Source organism: Tamandua tetradactyla, chromosome 10 (genome assembly GCF_023851605.1).
Source record: "Tamandua tetradactyla isolate mTamTet1 chromosome 10, mTamTet1.pri, whole genome shotgun sequence".
NCBI lineage: Eukaryota > Metazoa > Chordata > Mammalia > Pilosa > Myrmecophagidae > Tamandua > Tamandua tetradactyla.
Window position 1 is genome coordinate 46,419,241 of NC_135336.1, and position 25,311 is coordinate 46,444,551.

Genomic DNA, 25,311 nt, shown 5'->3' on the forward strand with positions numbered 1-25,311 from the left:
TCTTTCATGTTCTGGACTTTAATTTGTTGTCTTCTCATTTATCTGGAGTGAACTCTTGCTCTCTCAATCTAAGTCAAGGCTATTGAGAACACGGAATAATTTAGACCCACTAGGTGGGAATACAAGGTCTAGGTTACATAGGGGGCACTCTGCATAGGTCAGATATCACAAGCCACCCCACTGCAGAATTAGATAAGGTTATATCTATTCCTGTTGATTATATACTCTCACACTACTGAAATTTACTAGAAAAATGCTAGAAATCTTCTCCCTGATTGGGTTTTTGGCTTTATTTTCTCTGGTTTACTTTTGACCATGGATACTCCCCCGAGAGGAGATTTCTTATCCTGAAATCTTTCTTTTTCTTGTTAGCACATTTGTAGTTGCATTCAGTCATCTGAGGATGGTCTTTAACTTCTTCTTTCTTTTATATATGTCTTGGCTTTTCTCTCATACATTTCCCTGTAAAAGACTCAGATTATTGGGTTGTAATCTCTTGTCCAGGTATGTCTTGCCTCTGTTTCTTTTTGACCAAAGCTAGTGCCAGAAATATTTATCATGAGTGCATTGTCCATTTTTCACCTCTCCTACTTCTTTCCATATTCATTATTTCTAGTTTAATCAGAATGGTTAACCGTTTCTAGTTTACCCAGAATTATATCAGTTTTGGTTAATAGCTAATTTTTTTTATTGATTCTTAGTCTTTCTTTGCTGCCTAATCATCTTTTGACAAATCAGTCAAACTTTTATGGATTCTAAAATGCATTCGTTGCACTACATTTGTGTAGCACAGCTCAGCCAGGGTCTCAGTAATAGCAGAATCCCCTAAGTGAGTCAAATGAAGATTTCTTGAAGAAGGGTCTACTAAAGGAAATGTGGGCAAGGTTGAGGGAACAAAAAAGAATTTTGAGGTATGCTAGTCTCTGGATACCTTTTTTGGTATACCATCCCTTTTGGGGATTTTGGGATGCCTTTACCATCCTTTAGTTTACAGGAGCAAGGGGAGGAAATCCTGTTACCAGAGCCCAGTGTGAGCTGAAGCCACACTTGTGGAGGAACACAGCTATTGCTGGAGACATAATATTGAATTTGGGAGGGAGCAGGGAAGAAATACCCTTAACTCTAGCTCCTCTTGCTCTTTGATCATCTGTTTATACTTCCTATTGGCCAAACTCAAACAGAAGACAGTTTGCAAGGAAATAGGAATGATGCAGTTCAAAGGGACAGTCTCCCAGGGAAAAGAGCAGTGAAGAAAAGAATCTGGCAGTGTTGGTGGCAAATAAAGAATAACCTGAATGATGATCCCCTCAAAATAGGGCCTAGTTAAAACAGTAGGGACAAGGCAGGAAATAATGTGTAACCAAGTTCCCAAAGAACAGTAAGTATCCTTGACAGAGTGCTTTTAGTTTAAAAATTGTGGCTTCACTGAGGGTCTCTGTATACTTAACCAATGACTTCTCTTAGTATCTTGCCAGTGCTTTTGCCACTAGAAGAAGGGATAAATTAGGATATGCCTGGTGATTTCTTGCCTCATGTTCTGTCTCCTGTGTTTGGAAGAGTATATCGTTCAAAGCTTCTTCATACAGACTCTTGATGGAAAGACAAGGGGAGATGTAGGGGCAAAACATAAAAGACTAATTAGGCCACAGGGTTGGGTTGTACCCCTCCACTGGCCAGTAGGTTCTGTTTTATATTATGGCCATAGACTGAACTTTAGTTAGCCACCTTAAAATTGTGAGCTTTTATTCAAAAAGTTTGTTTAGTGAAAATTCGTCACTACTGTTAAGAATTTTCTCAAAGAGGGGAAAGAGAATTATACTGTTTCTTATTCTTAGTTTTTCTTTTTTTTCTTTTTTTGGCATGGGCAGTCTCCAGAAATTATACCTGGTCTCTGGCATAGCAGGCAAGAATTCTGCCACTGAGCCACCGTTGCTCACCCTCTTATTCTAAGTTTTTATGGGCTTCACTTTGTTCCTAACTATTCCATAAATTCTAGTCTTCTGATAGGTTTATAAATGTGGGAAATTTCATCATGAGAAATATAATCATTCAACAACATAAAAGATTTTATCCAATGTAAGACTAGAGCCCAGATTTTCAGATTATAGTCTGGCACTTTACCTATTATTTTTTAGTGAAGTTGAATAGTTACCCCTGCCCTGCTTAGTAGTCTCAATTTCCATAGGTTGGATTTAAGTGTGTGTATGAGGTATGGGGTGGGGAAAGGAGGGTACACCTGTGCTCAGGAGTACCGTGTCCCCAGGGAATGCTGGGAAGTGATGCAAATGCTCCAGGAATGGATATATGTGTGTGAATGGACATTCTACCCTCACTGGCTGCCTCATGTTGGGGGCAGGCTCTACCAGGCAGAACTCCTGGGTGCCAAGGGAAGGATTGGCCAACCTGCCAGGGGAGTCTGGAAGGCCACTTCTGGCCTGTATGTATCTATTCCTGGGGAGAATGGCTAATGAGAAGGAAGTTCCATGCTTCCCCACCTTTTCTAGAATGCTTTAGAGTTCAGTTGTTAGACACTAGCACCGAGATCCCTGCCTACTTCTTCTGAGTACACAGGAACAGCCTTGTATCCTTGTATCTACTGCTCGCCCTCCTCCCAGGACTCAGACCTCCCATCTCAATTATATTGTGAACATAATTAACAGCATTGAAATATATATCTGAATGTAGATTAAAAGGGGAAATGTTAGATTGTATATATGGTAACAGAATAAAAATTATTAAAAAATCCATGAAACCATACTAAATAAACAGTGAACCCTAAGGATTATAGTTAATAGTATAATTATAAAAATGTATTATCATCAGTTGTAACAAATGTTCCATACCAATGCCAGGTATTGGTGGTGGGGAGGTATGTGAGAATTTTTTCTCTAATAAAGAAAAGAAAAAGAAATATATTAGAAACCCAGGTTAGAATAGTATACTCAGAATATGATCAGGCTTTATCCTCTATTGGAGAGCTTTAAAAATATCAAACCTAGGTCACACCTCCAGACCAATTAAATCAGAATCTCTTGGGTAATGGACCTGAGCACTGATGTGTTTTTTAGAGAGTCTCCATATGATTCTAATGCACATTATAATTGAGAACGATTGCTCTTTTCTGTTCTCCTTTTTAAGTTTTCATAACTCAAGAGGTATCTTACCCATCCTCCCTACATTTGGAAATGTAGGTACTTGAAATCACTTTTATGTGTTTCTTTTATCTATGATATGATTTAGCTTTTTTTTTCCCCCTCCCCAGGATAATACTCGTCAAGCTGAATGGCTCTCAGCAGATGAATCTACCACCAGCAATATTTCACCATTTGATTTCAGCTCTGAACCTCCCTCAGCCACTAGCCAGGAACTTTGGTCAGAAAGCCCTTTGGGTGATTTAGTGTCAACGCCCAAATTAGCCTTTCCCTTGAAGGTGGGCCTCAGTTCTTCACCAGAGGTTTTAGAGGTTGGCAGCTTGACTCTTCATCCTGTCACCCCAGCAGTGCTTCAGACTGGCTTCCCTGTGGATTCTGATGAAAGGACTTCTGGATCTCAGTTATTAGAAGATGGTAAGGAATTCTGAACTCTTTTCACACTTTTTTAGCAGATGACAAAAATTTTTTAAAAAACTTTTTTATTAATTATTAAATTTTAAAAAAAATATGACAAGAAAGAAACACAAACATTCTTAACATGTGATCATTCCGTTCTACATATATAATCAATAATTCACAATATCATCACATAGTTGCATATTCATCATTGTGATCTTTTCTTAGAACATTTGCATCAATTCAGAAAAAGAAATAAAAAGACACAGAAAAAGAAATAAAATGAAAACAGAAAAAAAAAATTATGCGTACCATACCCCTTACCCCTCCCTTTCATTGATCACTAGCATTTCAAACTAAATTTATTTTAGCATTTGTTCCCCCTATTATTTATTTTTATTCCATATGTTCTACTCATCTTTTGACAAGGTAGATAAAAGGAGCATCAGACATAAGGTTTTCACAATCACACAGTCACACTGTGAAAGCTATATCATTATACAATCATCACCAAGAAACATGGCTACTGGAACACAGCTCTACATTTTCAGGCAGTTCCCTCCAGCCTCTCCATTACATCCTGACTAACAAGGTGTTGTCTACTTAATGCGTAAAAATAACCTCCAGGATAACCTCTGGACTCTGTTTGGAATCTCTCAGCCACTGAGACTTTATCTCATTTCACTGTTCCCCCTTTTGGTGGAGAAGGTTTTCTCAATCCCTTGATGCTGAGTTTCAGCTCATTCTAGGATTTCTGTCCCATGTTGCCAGGAAGGTCCACATCCCTGGGAGTCATGTCCCATGTAGACAGGGGGAGGGTGGTGAGTTTGCTTGTTATATTGGCTGGAGAGAGAGGCCATATTTGAGTAACAAAAGAGGTTCTCTTGGGGGTGACTCTTAGGCCTAATTATAAGTAGGCTTTATCTATCCTTTGTGGGGTTCAGTTTCATATGAACAAACCCCAAGACTGGGGGCTCAGCCTATAGCTTTGGTTGTCCACACTGCTTGTGAGAATATCAAGAATTTAACTTGGGGAGATTGAGTTTTCCCCCATTCTCACCATTCCCCTAAGGGGACTTAGATGACAAAGATTTTTGAAGAGCAGAAGAGAATCAGGTTAAAGGAAAAGCACTGTCACATTCATTAGAGGGAAATGTCTTGGGAAAGTGGTGTGAGAGAAGGAAATGTCAGATTTACTTGGCTGGAATGGAGAGTTCAAATAGGTGAAAAAATAAGAATTGAACTTGGTGAACTGGGGACAGGATCAATTAATGGGTATTTTGAAGATCATATTGAAGATAAAGAACTTAATTAAATCACTGAACCACTGTACTTTCACTTAGTTGAGCATTGAAGTGGTAAACATAAACACCATCATAAAAGATTATTGTAGTAGTTTTTATAGGATGCATTGAGGGTGGGGGTGGGAGCAAGTCTAGGGATTTTAGCTTGCAGTAGGCCAGAGAAGGGTGAACCTGAACTAGGACAGCCATGGTAGAGATTAAGAAGCAAAAATGAAGCTTCTAGATACTGTGGAGGAAAGAAAAAAATCATTCTGACTTAGGGATGGAATATATATGTGAAAGAGGAAGACACAGTTATAAATCATGATTTTTATATTTTTAGTTATTTTATAAATCCAGGATTTTGCATGTTTGGTGAAGCCATAGGGTGCTAGGCAGGAAACATAATAGAGATATTGGAAATTTGAAGACAGAATTTCCTGGGGAATTTTCTCCGCAAGTTCTCCCTGGATTCAGTTTCTTTGTGTCCAAATGGTAATTCAAGTTATTTCAATGGCTGAAAAATTCACAAAAACATTGTTAGGTCTGCTTATTGTTTGTTAGATGTAGCAAAGTAAAACTCAGCAATTGTCTCTGCTAACTTAATGGGAAAGTATATAGCTACTTGTATTAGAACTAGCAATATATTTTGGTAACTCTTTAGCTTAATTAATGGAAAACTTTATTTTTAGGATTAGTCAATATTGAAGGGTCAGAAGATTCCCTTTCTTTTGAGTCATTTCCTTCAAGTCCAATCATTCATTATGTGCCAAAAGGAACAATACCATCCATGGAAGACTCTGGGGTGCCTTTGACATCCTTACCATATCTGATCTCCTCTGCCACAGTAGATCTTCTTGATAAAGAAATAACTACACCTCTTGACTTAGACTCCTTGATCTTCAAAGTTGAAGACCAATTAGAAGTGAGCACTTTGCTTCCAGACACATACATAGAAAAAGAGTTCATATTTGAGGGTGGTTTAAGTTCAGGTTCTGGGAAAAGTGTAGATCTGATTACTTGGCCATGGAGTGAGACTTCATTAGAGAAGGGAGCTGAACCACTGACTAAGTCAAGCCTTGAAGATGAGGATTCACTTTTCCCAAATGAGAGTATAGATGAGAAACTTGTTACAGATTACAAAATGGATCCCAAGGATGAAGTTATTGAACGTTCTTCAAAAGTTGGACATGACGATAGGTCCATAGACTTTGTAGAGGAAGAGCCCCTTGGTGGACCTACAGTGCCCATCTTTGCAGAGACTCGATCTGTACCTCTAATTCTCTCTAAACACACATCAGAGGTTTCTGACAATGATTATTACTCAGCTACCAAAGTACCTCTTCTTTCGGCTTCTACAGCAACCTTGACCTCTACTGATAAAACAGATCAGATAGACTCATTTCTAAATGAGAATATGGAACAAACTATAGAATCATCTGATCATGAAAGGTTTGATAGCAAGATTTCAACAGTGAAACCAGACATGCAATCTTTGTGGACCAAATTGCCAGAATCAGATGTAGTTTGGGCAAGAACTTCTTCCCTAGGGAAATTCTCCAGAGGCACACTGGCAAGTACAATTCAGAGTACAGACAAGCTCTGGTTGAAAGCATCCATGACGCAGTCTACCAAATTGCCTCCAACCACAAGCTCCACCCGGCTGGAGGATGAAGTCATTATGGGTGTACAGGACATTTCATTTGAATTGGACCGGGTAGGCACAGATTACTATCAGCCTGAGCTAACCCAGGAGGAAAATGTTAAGGTTGATAGCTACATGGAAATGTCTACAGATATTCACGCCACAGAGTTGCCCATTGTGGCTTGGCCCACAGAAGGAGGTGACTTGAGTTTTACCCGGACAGCAGGAGCTTTGGTGGTTTTCTTCAGCCTCCGAGTGACTAACATGATGTTTTCAGAAGATCTGTTTAATAAAAACTCATTGGAGTATAAAGCCCTGGAGCAAAGATTCTTAGAATTGGTAAGTGCAAAAATAAAAAGTGTACTAATAAATAATTATGTATGAACTCCATCCCCCAATACATAATATCTGAGCCAAGGAATGTGGTCTGCTGCAGAAACTCATTCCCTATCATCTACAAATACTGTCATGGCCTAGGATTGGTAAGAAAACAGTGAGACAGGTAGAGGCAAGAAATGGAAAGCATAAATGTGGCATGGGGTGATGTGACAAGTTAGAGACAGAAGTTTGTATTTCATGAACTCTGGGGCTGAAAGAAGTTTGAGATTCCTTTTCACATTTTTCTGTGAGACTAGTATTTTACAGGTAACTAGAATGTCCTCGTTGTTGTGATCCTTTAGTGAAAGAGGGAGAATAAACTCTCTGGTTGTCTGAAATTCTTCTATGAGTTCCTTGGGATACCTGGATACCACTATGAAAATCTCATGACTGTCAAATAATGAACTTTTGTTCATTAACAGTTTAAATAACAGAAAGGGAATGCAGTTAGGAAAATTGGGGAGGGGGTGTCCTTCTTTTTCATACGTAATGAAGAAAATCCAAATTCCTGTCAAATTCACCACTTTTCATATATTGTAGCTGGTTCCCTATCTCCAGTCGAATCTCACAGGATTCCAGAATTTGGAAATCCTTAACTTCAGGAATGGCAGTATTGTAGTGAATAGCAGAATGAAGTTTGCCAAGTCTGTACCTACTAATATCAACAGTGCTGTATACATGATTCTGGAAGACTTTTGTATCACTGCCTACCAAACCATGAACTTGGCTATTGATAAATACTCCCTCGATGTGGAATCAGGTAATGATATTGCCTACCATGGTGGTTTCTTAGTGGAATGCAGTGCCTCTTCTTGTGGGTTTTCTTCTAGATTGAGCCAAGGTGAATCCATTTACTGGTAGAGAAAAGAAAATTATGTCGGGCAAATTTTTCACATCTTGGTTATTAGTAAACTATCTTTTCCTAAGAAGGAAATCAACAGTATTCTCTTTTCAAAACGGTTGTCCATATACCTTATCTTTACTTGATATCTCCCACTCTCTTTCCAACCACTCTACCTGTCTCTCTATTCTATTTATCCCCCGGATCTGTTCTTGCTGAGCTTCAATGTTGCCAAACACAATAGTTTTGGTCCTGGGCTCTCTTCTTCTTCCACATTAGTTCCCTAAGTTATTGCATCCAATCTAATTGTTCTAAGTCCTACATAAATGTCAGTAACACCTTGCATTTTTATACCCAGATTAGACTTCTTTTTTGAGTTTCACAATCAATGCCTAACTATTTATTTGAGTCTCCATGTGGATGTATTCTATGTATATCAAACTTAAGATGTCAAAGAGTGAGCTCTCATTTTCTATCTCTCCCCACTCTCCATGTAAATCCACTCCTTCTTTCAGCTTTTACATTTCAGTGAGTGCAAACTCTCAAACTGGTTTGGAATTGAGTCCTATTATCCAGCTGGGAAAGAAACATTCTTTCCTTTGAAATCCTTGTAAGACAATTATTCATTGAAAGTGTGGGAAATTATTTAGCCAATCCCCCAATGCCCAAATCTCTTGCTGCTTGAGTTCTCTAAGGTTGTTTTTTTTTTGCACATTCTTTTCCATGTGGTGTAGTGGAAGAAGAAATTAATTATTATATGGAAGGCCTGGGTTCTTGCTTCTATTCTGCCACTTATCATTTGTCTGACTCTAGGTGAACTATTTTTGTCTCAGTCTCAGTCTCTCATATATTAATAAGGATATTACCTGCCCTGTATATTTCACATGACTATTCTAAGGATTATGCAAACAACATATATGAAAGCATTTGACTATACACAAAAATGCAAGCAGTATGATTTATAAAACTTTTGCGAAAGCCAACCCACTTCTTTTAAAAGAGATGTGCAATAAATAAATGCATTTACTTTCTTTTTGTTTGTAACTCACATGCCATTTGCATGTCAAGTCACTAAGGTTTATAGGGTCACCTTCTCCATTAATATTCAAATGAACTGGCATGAGCCCCTCTCATGTACAGTGTAAAGCTTGAACTCAACTCTCCGCCATCTGTATCTTTAGGGATTCTCAGTGAACATACATATCTCTTAATCACCTCCAGCTCCAAGTTTCCTCTGCTGAATTTCTAATCTCACATGTCTTGATGCTTGTTCTTTATGTTAAGTCAACAGAGAACACAGCCCACTGTTTTACATTTTCCCAAAGCACATCTCACACAAGGCAGTTGATTCCATCAGATATCTGCTGAGATTCTGAAAATAAAACAGGAGCCTTTTTTACAACACAGCAAATGCCTTAAAAATATTACTGTTAGCCATCACCACCATAAAATTCTTCAGCCACTCTTTGAAAGGCATTTTTTATCAGCCATTTTTTTTTCCCCAAGACCAGCTACCATGTTGCTACTTGGGCTGTCCTTCCAGTCCCTCTTCTCCTTTTCCTAGACCCATCAATCTTTCTCTTAGGCTGCCCCTGAAACAAAAATGTAATTGATTCTGAAATTTAGATCCCTGCCTCGTATCCCAACTTTAGCTCCAGGTCAACCTTTGTTTTTCCATAAAGTCATTAAGGTGCTCTTCCAAACAGAGTTCCATCTATTCTGAGCATTCCCTTTTACCAGTACAAAACATTGGAAAGAGACTTTGAAACCAGCCTTTTATTATTATAGTAAAAATATTAGGCTTAATCACTTTCCTTGGTCTAAAAGCAAAAGGGAGCAATATTTATATTTTTCTTCCTATAGATCTTATTTTCTTCTCTCGCCAACCACTCACTTATACCCATAGTATGGTCACAAAGTTTAAAAATGAATTTTCCTACTATGTGAATATTTTAATCAAAAGCTCTCAGATTAAATTATTGTTGTATCTCAAGATTGGCTAGAGACAAGATTGATTTGCCTCTTGTTTAACTTGCTTTCACATAAAGTGTCTTAGAAACTCTTGAACTTTTTCAATAAATGGGACCTTATAATTCCATTCTTCACTCATCTCCAACCCAACCCAACACATACACACACACACAATCCCCCCCACTGCAAAATTGCCCCCCAATACATATACTCTTATCCCACACTGCTAGGCCAGGTTAAACTGCTTCCTAATTTCACAGTTACCACATGACTATCAGAGTAACGATATTAAGACTTTGGAAACACATGATGGAATCCTGATATGTATTCCCCTTGTAGAAACTTCCTATCAGTACATCTATATCCTCTCCTTGTCTATAACAATTTGGCAGTACTCTTCCTTGTCCCATGCAAGACCAAGGGAGATCAGCTTTAGAGAGGCAAATCCCAAGGCCATATATTTGTGCAAGATTGTGTTTAATCCCCAGGGTAGCAAGGAAATCACTGCTTTTCAAAACAATATTAATTGCTCTGGAAACTGAGACTATGTTCTTTTTTCCCTCCTTAACATTCTAGCCAAACGTTCCCCCATTCACCACTCACAGATCGCCACTCACCAGTGAGGAACCATGGTAGGAACCATGATAGGATGGAGTGTCCATGGTCGCTGACTTAAATAATCTTCAGCTGATTATTGTCCTAAGTATAATTTTTTAAATGCCATTTCCCCATATCCCATCAATCAAAAATGAAGTTACAGAAGTCAAAATATTATTGAGGATGGCCTGAGTAGGTGCAGAGCTGATTTATTTTTCTAACATTGGCTTTCACAGACCTCACCTATTCCCTAGATGCCTTTATTGGATATGCTCTCCACTAAGGTCCCTACTAGTTCCTCTCTGGATTCTCTCTTCCCATCCATCCCGTATTATCAGTGTGGGGTGGGACATATAGCAGCAAGTGTGGAGTGGGCAAGAGCAGGATAGGTTTGGTAGACATTAATGGGGTTTAGATCAGTAATGGGCTTAGATCTATAATGCATGATGTGAATTTTAAAGCTTCCACATATTCCCTACGTAAAGCATGTAGAAGCTTTATCCAGTCATAGTGTTTTATAATTTTGGATCTGGATTTCAGGGAAATTTGCAAAAAGCCTTTTGATCATGTCTGAGTCAGACTATAATTTTATGGTATTGGTAGTGATGGTGTAGTTTAATCCCAGTAAGGGAATTGTCTGATAGTACTTTGGCCAGGGAGGGGTGGGGGTGGGATGGGATGTAGTGCAAACTTCACATATCCCAATTTTTATGCTTTGCCTTTCCTTGTCCCATTTGTTGAGGTTTTAGGGGATCAGGCCAACCCTTGCAAGTTTCAGGCCTGTAATGAATTTTCTGAGTGTCTGGTCAACCCCTGGAGTGGAGAAGCAGAGTGCAAATGCTACCCTGGGTACCTGAGTGTGGAAGAACTACCCTGCCAGAGTCTCTGCAACCTACATCCTGACTTCTGCTTGAATGATGGAAAGTGTGACATTATACCTGGTCATGGTGCTATTTGTAGGTATGTTATAGTAAGGGATTTTGGCTTCATAAGCTTACAAATACTTCCTCTAAAGAAAAGGAGAATGAACCTATGATTTTAGGATAATGTAATAGTATTTATTACAGAAGTTATATCTAGACAATAGACATGCTATCTAGTTCTCATGTGAAGACTGGGTCGATTAATAGCCCTGTATTATACCCACTTTAGTGGTAACTTTATACCCTTAGAGAGCTGTAAGAAAACGTATTATCTAAATATGTCCTACTAAGAGTACCTGGAGTAGTTGGAGATCTTTATGTTACAATATCTAGTGACAATGATAAGGCAGCCAGTACTCAAATTAGATTTAGGCATAAGACCAAAAGTTTATACTGTATCTGAAAGTGAAAATAAAGGAGTTATTGTTCTTTGTGGATTGTATTCTTAATGACTTTAGGCTGTTCATGGTCCTGCTGAGTATTCAAAAATAAGACAAGTAGGTTTTGAAGCTTTAAGTGGTAATAAATATATTTTCCTTTAAGTACCTGAGAGCCATTTTTTAAGGTAGGACTGAAGAAAACACAGCAGACCCATGAGTGGATCTGGGTAGCCTGACCAACCTTCCCAGCCCACTCCTTTTTAACAGAACAGAACAAAACAGTCTCCCAACCACAGATGACCAGAGTCTCATGGGTGTAAGAGGAGAGAATGCTGAAATGCAGCAGGGAAACATAAACAAGAGGACAACTTGTAAATGTTGGCAGAGAGGCTAATAACAGTCAAATAGGTGGAAATGATCCAAATAGTTCTTCTAAAGGGAAAAATAGTCTCTTGGTTCTTAGAATTATTAATATTGTTTTGAAAGGCAGAGATTTCCTTAGTGCTCTAGGGACTGAAGACACTTTTGCACAAGTCCATGGCTTTATGGTTTGGAGGAGCTCTGCAGTGTGGCAAAAAGACATTAGGGATCTGGCAACCTGGGTTCTAGACCCAAAATTGTGTGGCCTCAGGACAGTCACTTTCCTTCCATTGTCCTTTTTTTTTTTTTTACTTATCTGTAAATAAGAACGTTGAAGAGACTAATTTTGTAAGTCTATTCAATCTTTTTTATTCAGCCGTTTGACACCATTCAGGACCTACTGGTCTGTGCCAGGCATCATGCAGGGTCATTTTACTGATTTATTCAACTCTTTACATTTATTTCTCTGTCTTTCTTCAGTCCTATGGAAGGGTCTTCTGTTAATTGTTACTTTGGGCAGCATGATTCAGTGTTTGAACTTGATAACTGCTCATTACAGATGCCGGGTAGGTGAGAACTGGTGGTATCGAGGTGAACACTGTGAGGAGTTTGTGTCTGAGCCCTTGGTAATAGGCATCACCATTGCCTCCGTGGTCGGACTTCTCCTGGTTTCTTCTGTTGTCATCTTCTTCCTCACCAGGACTTTTCAAGCTCAGTATACCAGGAGAGAAAGAGAGAGGCCCTTCAGGTAAATAAGGAAAAGAGCTCCCTGATAGAATAACACGTGACTTTCATTCATTCATTTAGTACTTTCTATGTGTCGAATATTGGACCAGAAGCTAAGTGGAGAGGAGAGAGCTATAACATTGATTAAAAATATAGCTCCTGCCCCATTTTTAGGGAATGGAAAATGTTAAGAAACTAATCATTATATAACATAAGTAGTTGTATGAATAAGGTGCTAAGGAGCCTAGATGAGGATGAATTAGTTTTGCATAGGGGAGAGATCTTACAAATTTTAATGATGATTGTGATATTTAGCTAGACGAAGGGAGATTTACTGGGTATGGCGGGAAGCTTTGTAGCTCCTTGAATCAGCATGAGCAAAGTCAGAGAGGCATACATGAACCTCAAAGCATTTGAAGGAAGGGCATCAATGAGTGTGGCTAAAATACCCTTTTCTTGGTCAGGGCAGTTTATGGAGATGATATGGAAAAGGTAAGTTTTCCTGTGTGAGGACCAGACCTGTTACAGTTTATTCCCTCTTTGGTAATTAGTCAGATTTTAAATCGTAATAAGAATCTGACAAGAAATGAAAGCTGACTGTTTGTTAATTGTGTGGCTTCATTAGTTGGGAAAATAAAACCTGTTCTATTTGCTAGGAATAGGGATCTAAGGACTCTTTGGGCTACACCCTATGATCACAATCTCTGCCTGTACTTTGCTTCTGTGCTTCCACAGCCTACAAGGGTTCTAGGTTACCTGCCTCTCACCTTTAGGCAAAGCTAATGAGGTACGCCTTCTGGGTTTCTAGAGTACCCAGGACATGCACCCGTCATTGTCTTATACATTCTGTTGAGTTTGACGTCTAGTCTTTGCATTAAATTGTAATGTCATTCAGGGTGGCAGTTTCAACAAAGTCTTTGTGTCATTAGCATCTAGAACAGTCCTAAGCACATAATATTTAATATATATTTGTAGCTCTGAATTGAATTTAATTGAGGCATGGCTTTACTGTATTTATATTTCTATCCGTTACTATGTATGACTACACACTGATTTTCCATTTGTTAGTTCTGGGAGTGCCAGATCTGCATTCATTTAATGAGATACTTTCTGCTGGCAGACATATTTCCAAATCAACATTGAGTGACCACCAAATAAAGATGAATGAGACATAGGACATTTCCACAGGGCACTTGCCATCTAGTTGAGGAGAGGGTAATGACACCTAATCAATAATATTTGAGATTGATCTAGATGTTTTTCATAGCCGTCCCCACTCCTCTTTTGTATCCAGTCCATCTCTTTTTCTTCCCCTACAGAAATATTGCCCCAGGTAAATTATCTTCCAAATAGTTGAGTATCTGAAGAAGACCTGAGCTAATGATGTTTTTCTTTATGGCTCCAGCAGTCAGCCTGAAACCCTCTTATCCATTGAGAATGCTGTGAAATACAACCCCGTGTACAAAAGCTACACAGCTGGATGTGAGCAGTACAAGGGACCCTATCCTCAGCATTCCGTCTACAGCTCTGCTAGTGGAGAGGTGATTGGCGGTTTGAGCAGAGAAGAGATCAGACAAATGTATGAGAGCAGTGGGCTTTCCAGAGAGGTAAGAAACTTTACTTTTCTCTGCTGCTGCTGCTGCTGCTGCGTGTGTGTGTATGTGTATCTGCATATACATGGGCTTCAAGAAAGGATAAAAAATATTTTGTGATTTTTTAATGCATAATATCTCCCAGTTGATGTGGAATGCAGAGGGTATAAGATTCAGAGTGGTACATTATCCCATTCAGTGGTCCTTTTTCAATTATCATTAGAAAAATAATTTCTCCTCTTTTTTTTTCTCCTCTCTCCCTCTTCCCATTTCTCTCTCTCTCCCTTCCTTAAAATTATATGTTTAAGTTGTTCAGAACAATTCATGTACTATTCCAACTTGCCATTTCTCTGCAAGGGAAATTCTTTCCTATAGATCTCCCCTGGGTGGTCCAGAAAGCCACAATTCCTTATAAAAATTAGAACACATTTTTAAAGCCTGTGAGGGATTTTCTAGTGTAATTTATGTCGTCTTTTTCTTTTTAAAAGGAAATTCAGGAAAGGATGAGAATTTTGGAACTCTATGCCAATGATCCTGAGTTTATAGCTTTTGTGAAAGAGCATCAAATGTAAGTTTTGACTAGCTTCCCAACCCAGGCTCTTAATAGTTTGCCTTAGAGGAGTGCCACTGCTGTGAGCATGTAATTCCTGTCCATATAACATGAGTCCTTGTAGCAACCAATATTTGTTGAGGTCTCTATCACAGTATCATAACCTTCTACTCAGTACTTCATCTACTCTTCACAATGGCTTTATAATTTGGGTGTTTCTTATTTGAGTCTTATAGATGAGGAAAGGAAGCCTCAAAGAGATGAAGGATCTTAATCAAGATCACAGTGTTAGCAAGTGGAAGAGAAGATTTAAAACTAAGATGCTATCTGTTCTGGCCTAGAGATCCCTGGGCTGTGTCATATTTTCTCTCTTAACACTGTAGATATCACCTGTGATCCAATGCGATGGAATATTTTTCATAGAAAGTTTCTATAAAAACATTTAATAGCCATAAATCCTTACATATTTCATTACAACCTTCCATTTTTATCTCTGTAGACAGTTTTCAGTATGCCTTGGAATCCCATGAATAATTAAAATGTCTTTTTCTCTTCTATCAATTTCATCTTACATATCATTCTATCTCTTTAATTTGCTTTTCTCAGCATGTTTTTTTGGCAAGTGCCTATAATTTTTCCTTTGTTCCCCAGAATCCATAACCAGGTCTAGGTCACAAAAAATTAACTAACTTTAAAGAGACCATCATGGTCATTACTTGAATGTAATGGGTGGAAAAACAGTTTTGCTTTGATATTTGCTTTGAGGGCAGATCGCAAAGAAACACTTCCTCACAGATGGATCCCACCCATAGTAGGTATCTTCACCTGGCTTTTAGAAGAGAAAAAACAGAGCAATTCATGAGTGTTTGTAAAAGAAATTGACCAAGAGACAGCATAACATCCATGGCCTTGAGTGAAGCCTCTGCCCCTTTGTTCCAAATCCTTTTTCCCTGATAGGCATCTTGTTCATTCATGGTCCCTTTCTGATAGGATGGAACAATTTGACACCTAAGGAAATTGATGAGGATGCTGTGTATGGTGTGGAGACTCCTAAAAACCCCTGAACATCTACTTGGCCCCTGGAAGGTGCTGCCAAACTTGCTGAATGCTGTAAAGGCAATAACACCAGGAGCCTGCTTTTGAAATCAGAACATTTACTCCTGTCTGCATCTTCTCCCAGAAGATTTCACACAACTCCACTTCATTTGTCTCCATCACAACTCCACTTCATTTGTCTCCGTTAGAAGGAACAGGACTGTCGTTTTCATCTTCTCTAAGATATTTCATAGGCCCCTCAGAGACACCTGCCTGAATGGGTTCCCTGGATTAAAACTGTATCTCATCTAGGCTAAAGCATCCGAAGAAAGGATTTAGGAGAGCCTAACTAGGAACAGACAGATTGACTACATGCTTCAATTTCTTCTAGACAATTTTCTGACATTAAAATATACAAAACAATTCATGTACTGGGGGAGTTAATCAAGAAGATCCTGCAAAACAAAGGAAAGTTACACGGACACTAACTATAACTTCAGGGGGATGGATTTTGATAGGATAAAGACTGCATAAAAAAATATTAGGCACCTAATCCATGCTTTGTGTTCAGTTTTCACTTAGTTTCAGAATTTTCATCTACGAGGAACCCAAGAAAGTGTTAATGGACTTGATATAGGATTCAGTAAAAGCATTATGTCTTTACAGAATGGATTTTTTTTTAACAACATAGTATAGGAGGACTTTCCTACTAGAAAGAAAATAGAAAGGATTGATGAGTTTAGAAACATAGCTTGATATGTTACAACAAAAGTGGATTTCAGTACTCCCTTGCTTCTTTCAATTAATTGTTTTATTATCGTGGCAGGAAAAGGCTTTAACTAGAACTCCTAATTTGAAACAGATTAGAAGTCAAGGGAAGACAGAGATCACTTGTTACCTATGTTATATAATTAATATGGATTTTGAACTCTGTTAGATGAAGAATTTTCTTAAAAAAAAATGAGGCACAAAATTTTTTCCAGCTTAAATTTTCAAAATGTAATGAAAGGTGATAATTTTTATGTTTTTATATTTGTAGGTATTTAAAGACATTCAAAACTGCATGAGCTCTGAAAAGTATTCTATAAGAAACAAGTCATACCTGGGAGTTAGGATTGCACTTGCTATCTGCCTCTGAATCTTTGAGTGTGTTTCTTAATCACTGTGCCTCATATTCCCCAGCTGGAAAGTAAAGTGAGACTCTTACAAGAGAAGTCAGGTTCAATAACTGTGTACTTTGTAAATATTTGTTACTTTTGGGTAGTGGGAAGTCTTAATTTAGTTTATAGTCAGGCATTCATTGAACTAAAATATATGTATATTTTTAGATCAAACTGCTCTAGAAAATGCAACCTTTTTGCTGTAGTAGATATTTAGGGTTGCACGTTATGTTCTACCAGAGTTTTAAATTTCCTGAACACATCAATCAAGATCACATTATTGTTATGATAACCAGGTCAATATTCTATTTTTAAAGCTGTCAGAGAAAATATATATGTATAAAGTTTAGAGGGTTCCCATTAGATGAGAGATGAATTTCATCATGTGGACAGGAATGAATTAGGTGTGGGTCAAGGCCACAGCTCTGGTGATATACTTTGCTGGTTGATCGGTAGACTAAGTCGGTACTAATGGATTCCCAGACTCTGCTTCTGATATCTGAAGATGTCCTGGGCAAATCCTGGATCTTCTCTACTTCCTGGTAAATTAATTTGGAAACCACACTTATCTACCTCATGTAGCATAGATTAGCTCATTTGCTTTGCTTCTCCTTTGTGTAATACCTTGTGTCTGAATTAATTCATGTTTATATGAAAACATGACCCGACTCTTATTGCAATTTAAATTTATTGAATTTTTATTATGTGGGTAGGAAAATTCCTTATATTAATTTTGTTAGAAAGCAGTTTTCCTTTCTTTACAGTGGTTTTTTGAGTGAGTAGTTTGTGGGGGAGGCAAGAAGAGGGCACAATAATAATAATTATTAATATTAAATTGCATGTGCAATATGTTATTGATACAGCTGTTTCATATAAGATGTCTTCATATTTACCAGAAACAATCTTGGACATTGCTTTCTTCCGGCCTATTATAACTAACCCTGCTTAGTTATAATAGGCCGGATAAAATAAAATGCTTTGTTCACTTTTTCTTTTTTCAACTGATGACTATCAATTTTACTTTTTATGAGGATACTAGAAACTAATCTGTGGTCTGGGTACATGCCACAGTAAAGTATCAAAAACCTTGATGATAAACAGATTTTGCAAAGCACATATGGATTACAGGTTGTGTGCATGTGTGTGTGTGTGTGTGTTTGTATGTGATGTGTGTGCCAAGATAGCTTCCGTTATTTTAGTAATCTCTCTCATTCCCCACTCATGTAATGGATTCTCTGTAATTCAGCACAGGTACAAACCACAGCCAGGATATTTTCTACTGGGCCGATTTGAAAAGTGATTATCTTTGAAGCATTATAAACGCTAATATTTGTTACTGCTAAATGTTTGATTTATTTGTAAAACTTCTGTAGATTTTTACTTAAGATTGTAAACTTTTTTTCCTAAAATTCCTTGTATTGGATGAAAAAGAAAGGTTTTTTTTTTTTTAAATCACAAATTAAGTCTAGAATGCAACTCTTTGAATGCCTGCTCCTAGAAGAATTCTAGGTGGACATAAAAGGAGTCTAGAGCCGATGACCACATGCAAAATTTAAGAGTAGCACAAACTAAGCCATAGGAGAATAATTTTCCATAAGCCAAGCGGTGAAGTGGGAATTTGGGAATCCTGACACAGGTCTCTGACTCTGATTTCGTTTAGCCTGACCTCTTCTTGGAAGAGCAAATCACTCAGTTCTACATTAATATCTACTTCTCACTTATACCATTTCTTTTTTTTTTTTTTACATGGGCAGGCTTTGGGAATCAAACCCAGGTCTCTGGTGTGGCAGGTGAGAACTCTGCCACTAAGCCACCACTGCACCTACTTCTCACTTATTAACTGGAAGTGTTGAGATCCACCAGAGAAAGAACAGGAGGCCTCAGTCCAGGAATAAAGACTTTAGTGCTACATTTGCTATAGCTCAATCACAGTGGAAAAGATCAGAAAATGCTGTTTCCACAGTGAAGATCCACTATATACAACGTAAAGGACAAACTATCATTCTGGTCTTTCAGTCTGGCAGGTCAAGTTATCCTTAAAGAGCAGGAGATATCTTCCTTTTAAAAGAGCTTTCTCAGAGGTAATTTAATGGTATGCAGTCATTTAAAAGTATTACAATAAACTCCCATTTAGGCTGCTCTATTGGAGAATGAAATAGTCTGATTATCAGACCATTTTTATTAACCTAGCAATGTATTATTCAATGATACTATCACTTTATTTGAAAACAATAAAATGCAGTTAGCACTAAACATGCATGGTATATAACTCAAACTGTATGTGTTTTTTGGATAGAAAAGGTGCTTTGGAGTCTAGTAGATGTAGCTTTTATATTTGAGTACACATACATGATTCTTATTATTTTCATGTCTTCTGGATAAAGAGATTTTTTTTTTAAGTTCTTCCATCCATTTGTTGTAACCAAATGATTATGGGAAGAAAAGTACCTTCAGAGTGTACAGTCTTAAAACTGGTGTTAATTTATGGCTTTAATTTTTCTTGAGAAAGCTGTCCAATGAAGGACACACAACTTAAACACACTCACTTTAGCCAGGTGAAAACTTAAAGCAGAAAGTAATGTTTTTTTTTTCCTACAAAAAGAGGTGCTTAATTTTATGGAGATGTTGAAACAGACATGCCAAATCTGAGTATACATATTTGAAAATAGCATAAAAAGAAACAAGTATTAACCCTACATATTGAATTCTCCCCTGCAACTCCTTTTTGCCACATAGTAAATTTAGGTTGAACAACTCTGACTTATCATGACCTCTGACAAAAAGATGAAAACTGCACAAATATTCTTTGTATGCTTCAAGAATATTTTGGTTTAATATGATACCCGAGCCAGTTATTCTTTTGAATACTTATTTTACAAGCTTGCCTTCCATTTTAGAATTTAGGTAGCTGGTATCTTCGTCTTTTTCATGTTTTCAACAAAGACTACTTCAGCATCTACCAGCCTCTGAACTGAATTTTCATTTTGCAAAAGGGAGAAAAGACAACACATTTATTTCAAAGGAAATAGCTGATTTAGGAGAATAACTTATTTTTATTAAATTGAGATATTTTAGCTAGAAAAAATGGGTCAAGTTTTCTTCTCTAAAATCTTTCTAACAATTCCCAAGAGAAATGGATGGGGCCAGCCCTCCTCATTTACAATCCAGCTGCTATGAGTCATTGATCCTAGTTCATTCTATTCCCAAGTGTGTAATAGATGCAGAAAAATGGCGTGCAGGTCAAAGTCTGCAAATCAATTGCGTTATGTTTAACATAGGAACCTGGATGGAGGGAGGAAAGTGGAGGTTGGGGGTGGGTTCTATAATGTAACTGATGATGAAAGGAATTTGCCTGGAAATTTCCTTGACTCATGCCTTTTGTGAAACCTTAGACTCCTCCTGTGAGTTAATAAGACACAGGTTAAAGCACTCCCCTCAGCCACACAGTTACAGCTATAACCTAGCTTAAATGAGTCCCTGTCCTTTTGTTTCCTTTAGATTTACTTACTTCTTTCGAGTTTAAGGACATAAACAGGAAAAAAAAAAAGTAACATGGTACCCGAGAATACAGGTATAATTATTTATGTACCAGGACTATGTGATAATTCTTAAACAATAGTGTACAAACCATGCTATATGCTCAATATGAAGTGTAGCTTAGGAAAGGACTTTTCTTTTTCACCTTTGTATATAATGAATGATATTTTACCCAAAGTGTGGATCCGATAAATTAATTTTATTTTCTTGACTTTTTCTAGTCTTAAAATTACCTAATTAGAAATAGAAATTTAAGTCTTTCACATATATGTAAAATGATCTTTCTTCTTGCTTGTATTTAATGGTGTCATTTTTGTCATTAATAAATATGTCTCAAAAACCTGTCAACTTTTTTTTTGTCAATTAGAAGAAACATTATAGATCTTAACCATAGTTGAATTGTAATTACCATTCAATGATACACCCTGTGCAAGCATGGTGAGAAAATGAAAATCCTCTTTTGGTTTATCTTTGCTAGGTGAAAATGTGGGAGCGCTATTGACTAATCTGGAACTCAATTGTTGACTTGCAATTTGTTGCTAGTTAATGATGATGAGTCATTATTTGGCCTCTCTTTTGAGTTTTCCTCTTAAACACTCAAGCCAGGGATGGAAAGAAAACTGATGGAGTTGATTAAAGAAAAATTAGGTGGAGTAGCTAGCACCAGCTGTCCTGTAACAAGGAAGAAGGAACTGGTGACCTGTTTAAAGAGAGAGAGAAGAAATAAGTATAGTAACAGCAATCTAAGGCAGTCTCGTATGGGGAGAGCAGGAGGAAAATCAGCTTCCACTTTACCTAAGGAATTTCCTCTTGCTTTGGCATCAGAAATCTAGATTTTCGGTTTTTTTCCTTCTTACTTTTTCATGATGTCCTGCTAACTATAGCACATGAGGAAACCATAAATCAGGAGAGTGGTCCTGATTTGACTCTAAAGACCATAATATAAAACCACAAAGTGTGGAGAATGTGTCTAAGAAATACCTGTGATTGATTAATTAGTGACTTGGTTTTAGGAGAAACAGCAAGTAATAACCTGGTTTTTGAGAAGTTTGGTTGAGGCAAACCCTAACACTAACCCTTACTCTTAGCTCCTGCCCTCGCAATGCTGGTCCATTTCTAGATGTCCCAGCTAAGTGGGCTTTGCTGGGCTACCCTCCATGAACCAACCTTTAAATTATCTGATCAAAACAAAAATGTCGTCTTGTCCCATTTTTTTCTGGTTCTTCTTTAGGACAAATTAATCCAAAATTCGACTTTATATAAATAGTATAAAATGATATATAAATTCGACTTTCCTTTCTGTGGATAGAGTTGGGAGGATTTGCTCTACATCAAGTATAACATAGTAAGAATTTAATCCTCAAAACTGTTTCTTTTTTGACACTTCTATGCCTTGTTTATTTCTTTATTGTATAGGGCTAAATAGATTGAAGATAGCAGAGAGCAAAGCAGGGGTGAAGGCAGGCTCAGATATTTCCTTTCTTAAAATAACTCTACCAAATAGAGGGAGAAAAAGTGGGTTAAACCTGTCAGTTTTGTTCAAGTTCATATAATTGTCTTTTTTTGAAAGCTAATCAGCTAACATCAGTGCTGTTAAAACTGACTGTATCTGTCCTGTACATAGTAGCAACTGATTGCAGTAATTCTTATTAGCTTCTCAAGTTGTACTATGAGGGGAAAATTGCTTGTCTCCCCATTTATGTAACTCAATCCTTGATGAGGGACTGCTCCAAAGGAAAGACCCTGGAGAGAGAAGGCTTAGTGCCAGGTTCCACGGGGATATATTTCCCCTGCAATGTGGTTATGTGGAGGCATCTATTTGACCCCACACTTCTAGAGAACAGATTTGTTTTTTCAGTGTTAAATAACTGGCAGTTCTCAGTGCAGGTGCCACTGCTGTTGCTGCTGCAAAGCCACCGAAGGTTTGTATGATAAAGTAAATGTTAACTAATGTCTTCCCTATAAGCAAGGTGGAAAAACTATTTTTGATTCAAATTTAAATTGTTATTGCTTGAAAAATACAAAAATAACATAGATTAGAAGTTGTTAAAAGCTTGAGGAAAAGCTAAATTCCCTCCTGTTCTAGTTTGCTAGCTGCCAGAATGCAATATGCCAGAAACTCAACGGCTTTTAAAAAGGGAAATTTAATAAATTGCAAGTAAACAGTTTTTAGGCCTTGGAAATGTCCCAATTAAAGCAAGTTTATTGAAATGTCCAATCTAAGGCATCCATGGAAAGATACCTTGATTCAAGAAGGCTGATGAAGTTCAGGGTTTCTCTCTCAAGTGGAAAGGCACATGGTGAACACAGGGTTCTTCTCTCAGTTGGAAAGGCACATGGTGAACACGGCACCATCTGCTAGTTTCCTCTCCAGCTCCCTGGGAGGCATTTTCCTTCTTCATCTCCAAAAGTCGCTGGCGGGTGGACTCTCTGCTTCATGGTTCTGTGGCATTCTATTGTCTTTCGCTGCTCCTGAATCTCCTGGCTTTCTCTCTTGTTCTCTTTTATAGGATTCCAGTAAAGTAATCAAGACCCATCTAGAATGGGGATCGAGACACGTCTCCACCTAATCCAGTTTAACACCCACTCTTGAGTGAATCACATCTCCATGGAGATAATCTAACTTAAGTTTTGAACATATAGTACTGAATAGGAAATAGAAGAAATGGCTGCTTTATAAAATGGGATTAGGATTAAAACGGTTTTTCTAGGGTACATAAACATTTTCAAACTGGTGCACGTCCTCAATTATTTGAAAGCTATTTTTTTAGTACTACTAATAAAGATGTCCCTTCCATTGCCTTTTTCTTGTGCCGTGGACACCACTTCTCCACTTTCAGTTATGATATAGCAAGCTCTTTTTTTTGGCCTGGGCAGGCACTGGGAATCGAACCCGGGTCTCTGGCATGGCAGGCTCAACTCTGCCTGTTGAGCCACCGTGTTGAGAAATTTTTTTTTTCTTCAAAGAATTTGTGCTTTCTGGAATCTGTTAGCTTTTTTACTACAGATAATGGAAAAGAAAACTTTATCTTTTCATTTTTAAATATGAGAATTTGGGATGCCACAAATAAAATGATATATTTCATTCTACTATCTAGTGAGTTTCATTTTAGGTTTCTCCAATAATCTGTGTTGCAGTGTCCACTGGGAAATTAGATTAATTAATCCAAGGCCTATATCCAGGGCAGATGATACTCTTCAGAATTAGGTTGGAATTGCCCTTTTGAATGTTTCCTGTTTCTTTAAAACAATTTAAATATAAAAATAACTTATTTTCTGGAGAAATTAATTTTCCTTATACAGCATTCTCCTTAACCCAGCAGAGGGAATGGTCTATTTTTCCTCATAAAAGAAAGCTCTAAAACACATGTTGAGGGTTGGAAATGCTTTCTGTCCAACATTACGAGCCGGAAAAGATTTTTCCATTGCTTCACTTTTTCTTATTCTACTTTCATATTTGCCAGTAATGTTTCAAAGTTAGAATTTAACTTGGAATTGTGAAGCTGTAGCTTAAATGGACTTTCCATTAATGAGCAGGTTTAGATATTAATCTGCTTTGAGGCCAGTCAAATTAATTTTGACTTAAAATAGAAAAGGATAGTTTGGAAAAATCTATAAAATCAGTGATTTTTTTTTTCAGTTTTATTAAGCCAAACATAAGAGAGTAGGGATCTGATAAGGTTAATGAACATATAAAAACACTGGCTTTGCCACTATTTCTGAGGTACCTAGGAGAAAGCCACACCGAATGATGGCATCTAATAATTTCTTCTTGTCCCTGATCTGTGATCACAAAACGCTGTTCCACGTGTGCATGTTTACCTCGGGACCTTATGGTGAGGCCCACGCGGGATGTCTCAGGGGTGTGGCATGTACGGCCAGGCCCTTGCTATCTGTTCAGAGCTCAGTGGTGAAGGACTTAGTGGGGTGATGCAGCAATCTGCAGAGAGAAATACGTTAACATGCAAGTCACTTGCTCCAGGGTTCCATCTAATTTTCTTAGAAAAATTTGTCTCTCATACTGTTAGATTTAGAACAGAATGTTGGGTTAAATTACCTAAAATGTCCACTGTTGAGTCCATCTCTTATTGCCAGATGATGTGAACCAGAACACAATGATTTAACCTTTCAACTTTTATATTGATTTAAGGAAGATGTAATATTACTCATTCCCAGGGGCTATAAAACTGTTCTAAGAAGCAGAAATAGGTCAAATAGCTTAAGAAATTCACTTCAAGTTTCCTTTTATTGTCTAGGACAGTGGAAAATACAGTAATTCTAGGCAACAGAGGTGGCCACCTAAGACTTGATTTTCTAGTATTTATGTAGTTGCCAAAATGGAGACCACGATGGAACAGTACCTCTCCCAAGCGCACCCAGGTCTGGAAACATAACTCCTGTTTCGGCCACCACTGAGGAGGGAGGAGCTTTTGTGTCGAAGGTTAAATGTAACACATCTACCAGTCCTTCCACTTAATGTGACTTCCTGGTTCTATAAATGTTTTGAGTTGCTGATAGTGTCCAGCCCTGGCATCCTCTTCTGCCCTGGCCACAGTGACCTGTGTATACTTGTGGTTACTGTGTGAGCTCAGTGTCTGGGCTTCAAAGTTACCACCTCCACAGGAGTCTTGTGTCTGAGGCTGTGCAACACAGTAGAGACTGAGTGCCTGGGACAACCTGTTAGGCTGAGTGGCTGCAAATAGAGGCTGAAAGAACAATTTGTTGTTACAGTGGCCAGTGATGTGGCAGATAAATGATACTACCTCTCTCCTCCTGGTCCGTAAG

At 37.9% G+C, this 25,311-nt stretch overlaps 1 protein-coding gene across 1 annotated transcript in view; it reads left to right on the top strand.

Annotated features, from left to right (window-relative positions):
- Positions 1 to 16,605, top strand: part of IMPG2 (interphotoreceptor matrix proteoglycan 2) — a 105,824-nt gene extending 89,219 nt beyond the window's left edge. The window contains exons 12-19 of the mRNA XM_077117577.1: positions 3,263 to 3,566; positions 5,524 to 6,815; positions 7,395 to 7,614; positions 11,013 to 11,223; positions 12,486 to 12,674; positions 14,049 to 14,259; positions 14,733 to 14,812; positions 15,785 to 16,605. Coding sequence (XP_076973692.1) covers positions 3,263 to 3,566; positions 5,524 to 6,815; positions 7,395 to 7,614; positions 11,013 to 11,223; positions 12,486 to 12,674; positions 14,049 to 14,259; positions 14,733 to 14,812; positions 15,785 to 15,806 — 2,529 coding nt within the window. The 3' untranslated portion in view covers positions 15,807 to 16,605. The remainder of the gene's footprint in view (positions 1 to 3,262; positions 3,567 to 5,523; positions 6,816 to 7,394; positions 7,615 to 11,012; positions 11,224 to 12,485; positions 12,675 to 14,048; positions 14,260 to 14,732; positions 14,813 to 15,784) is intronic.
- Positions 16,606 to 25,311: the final 8,706 nt, after the last annotated feature.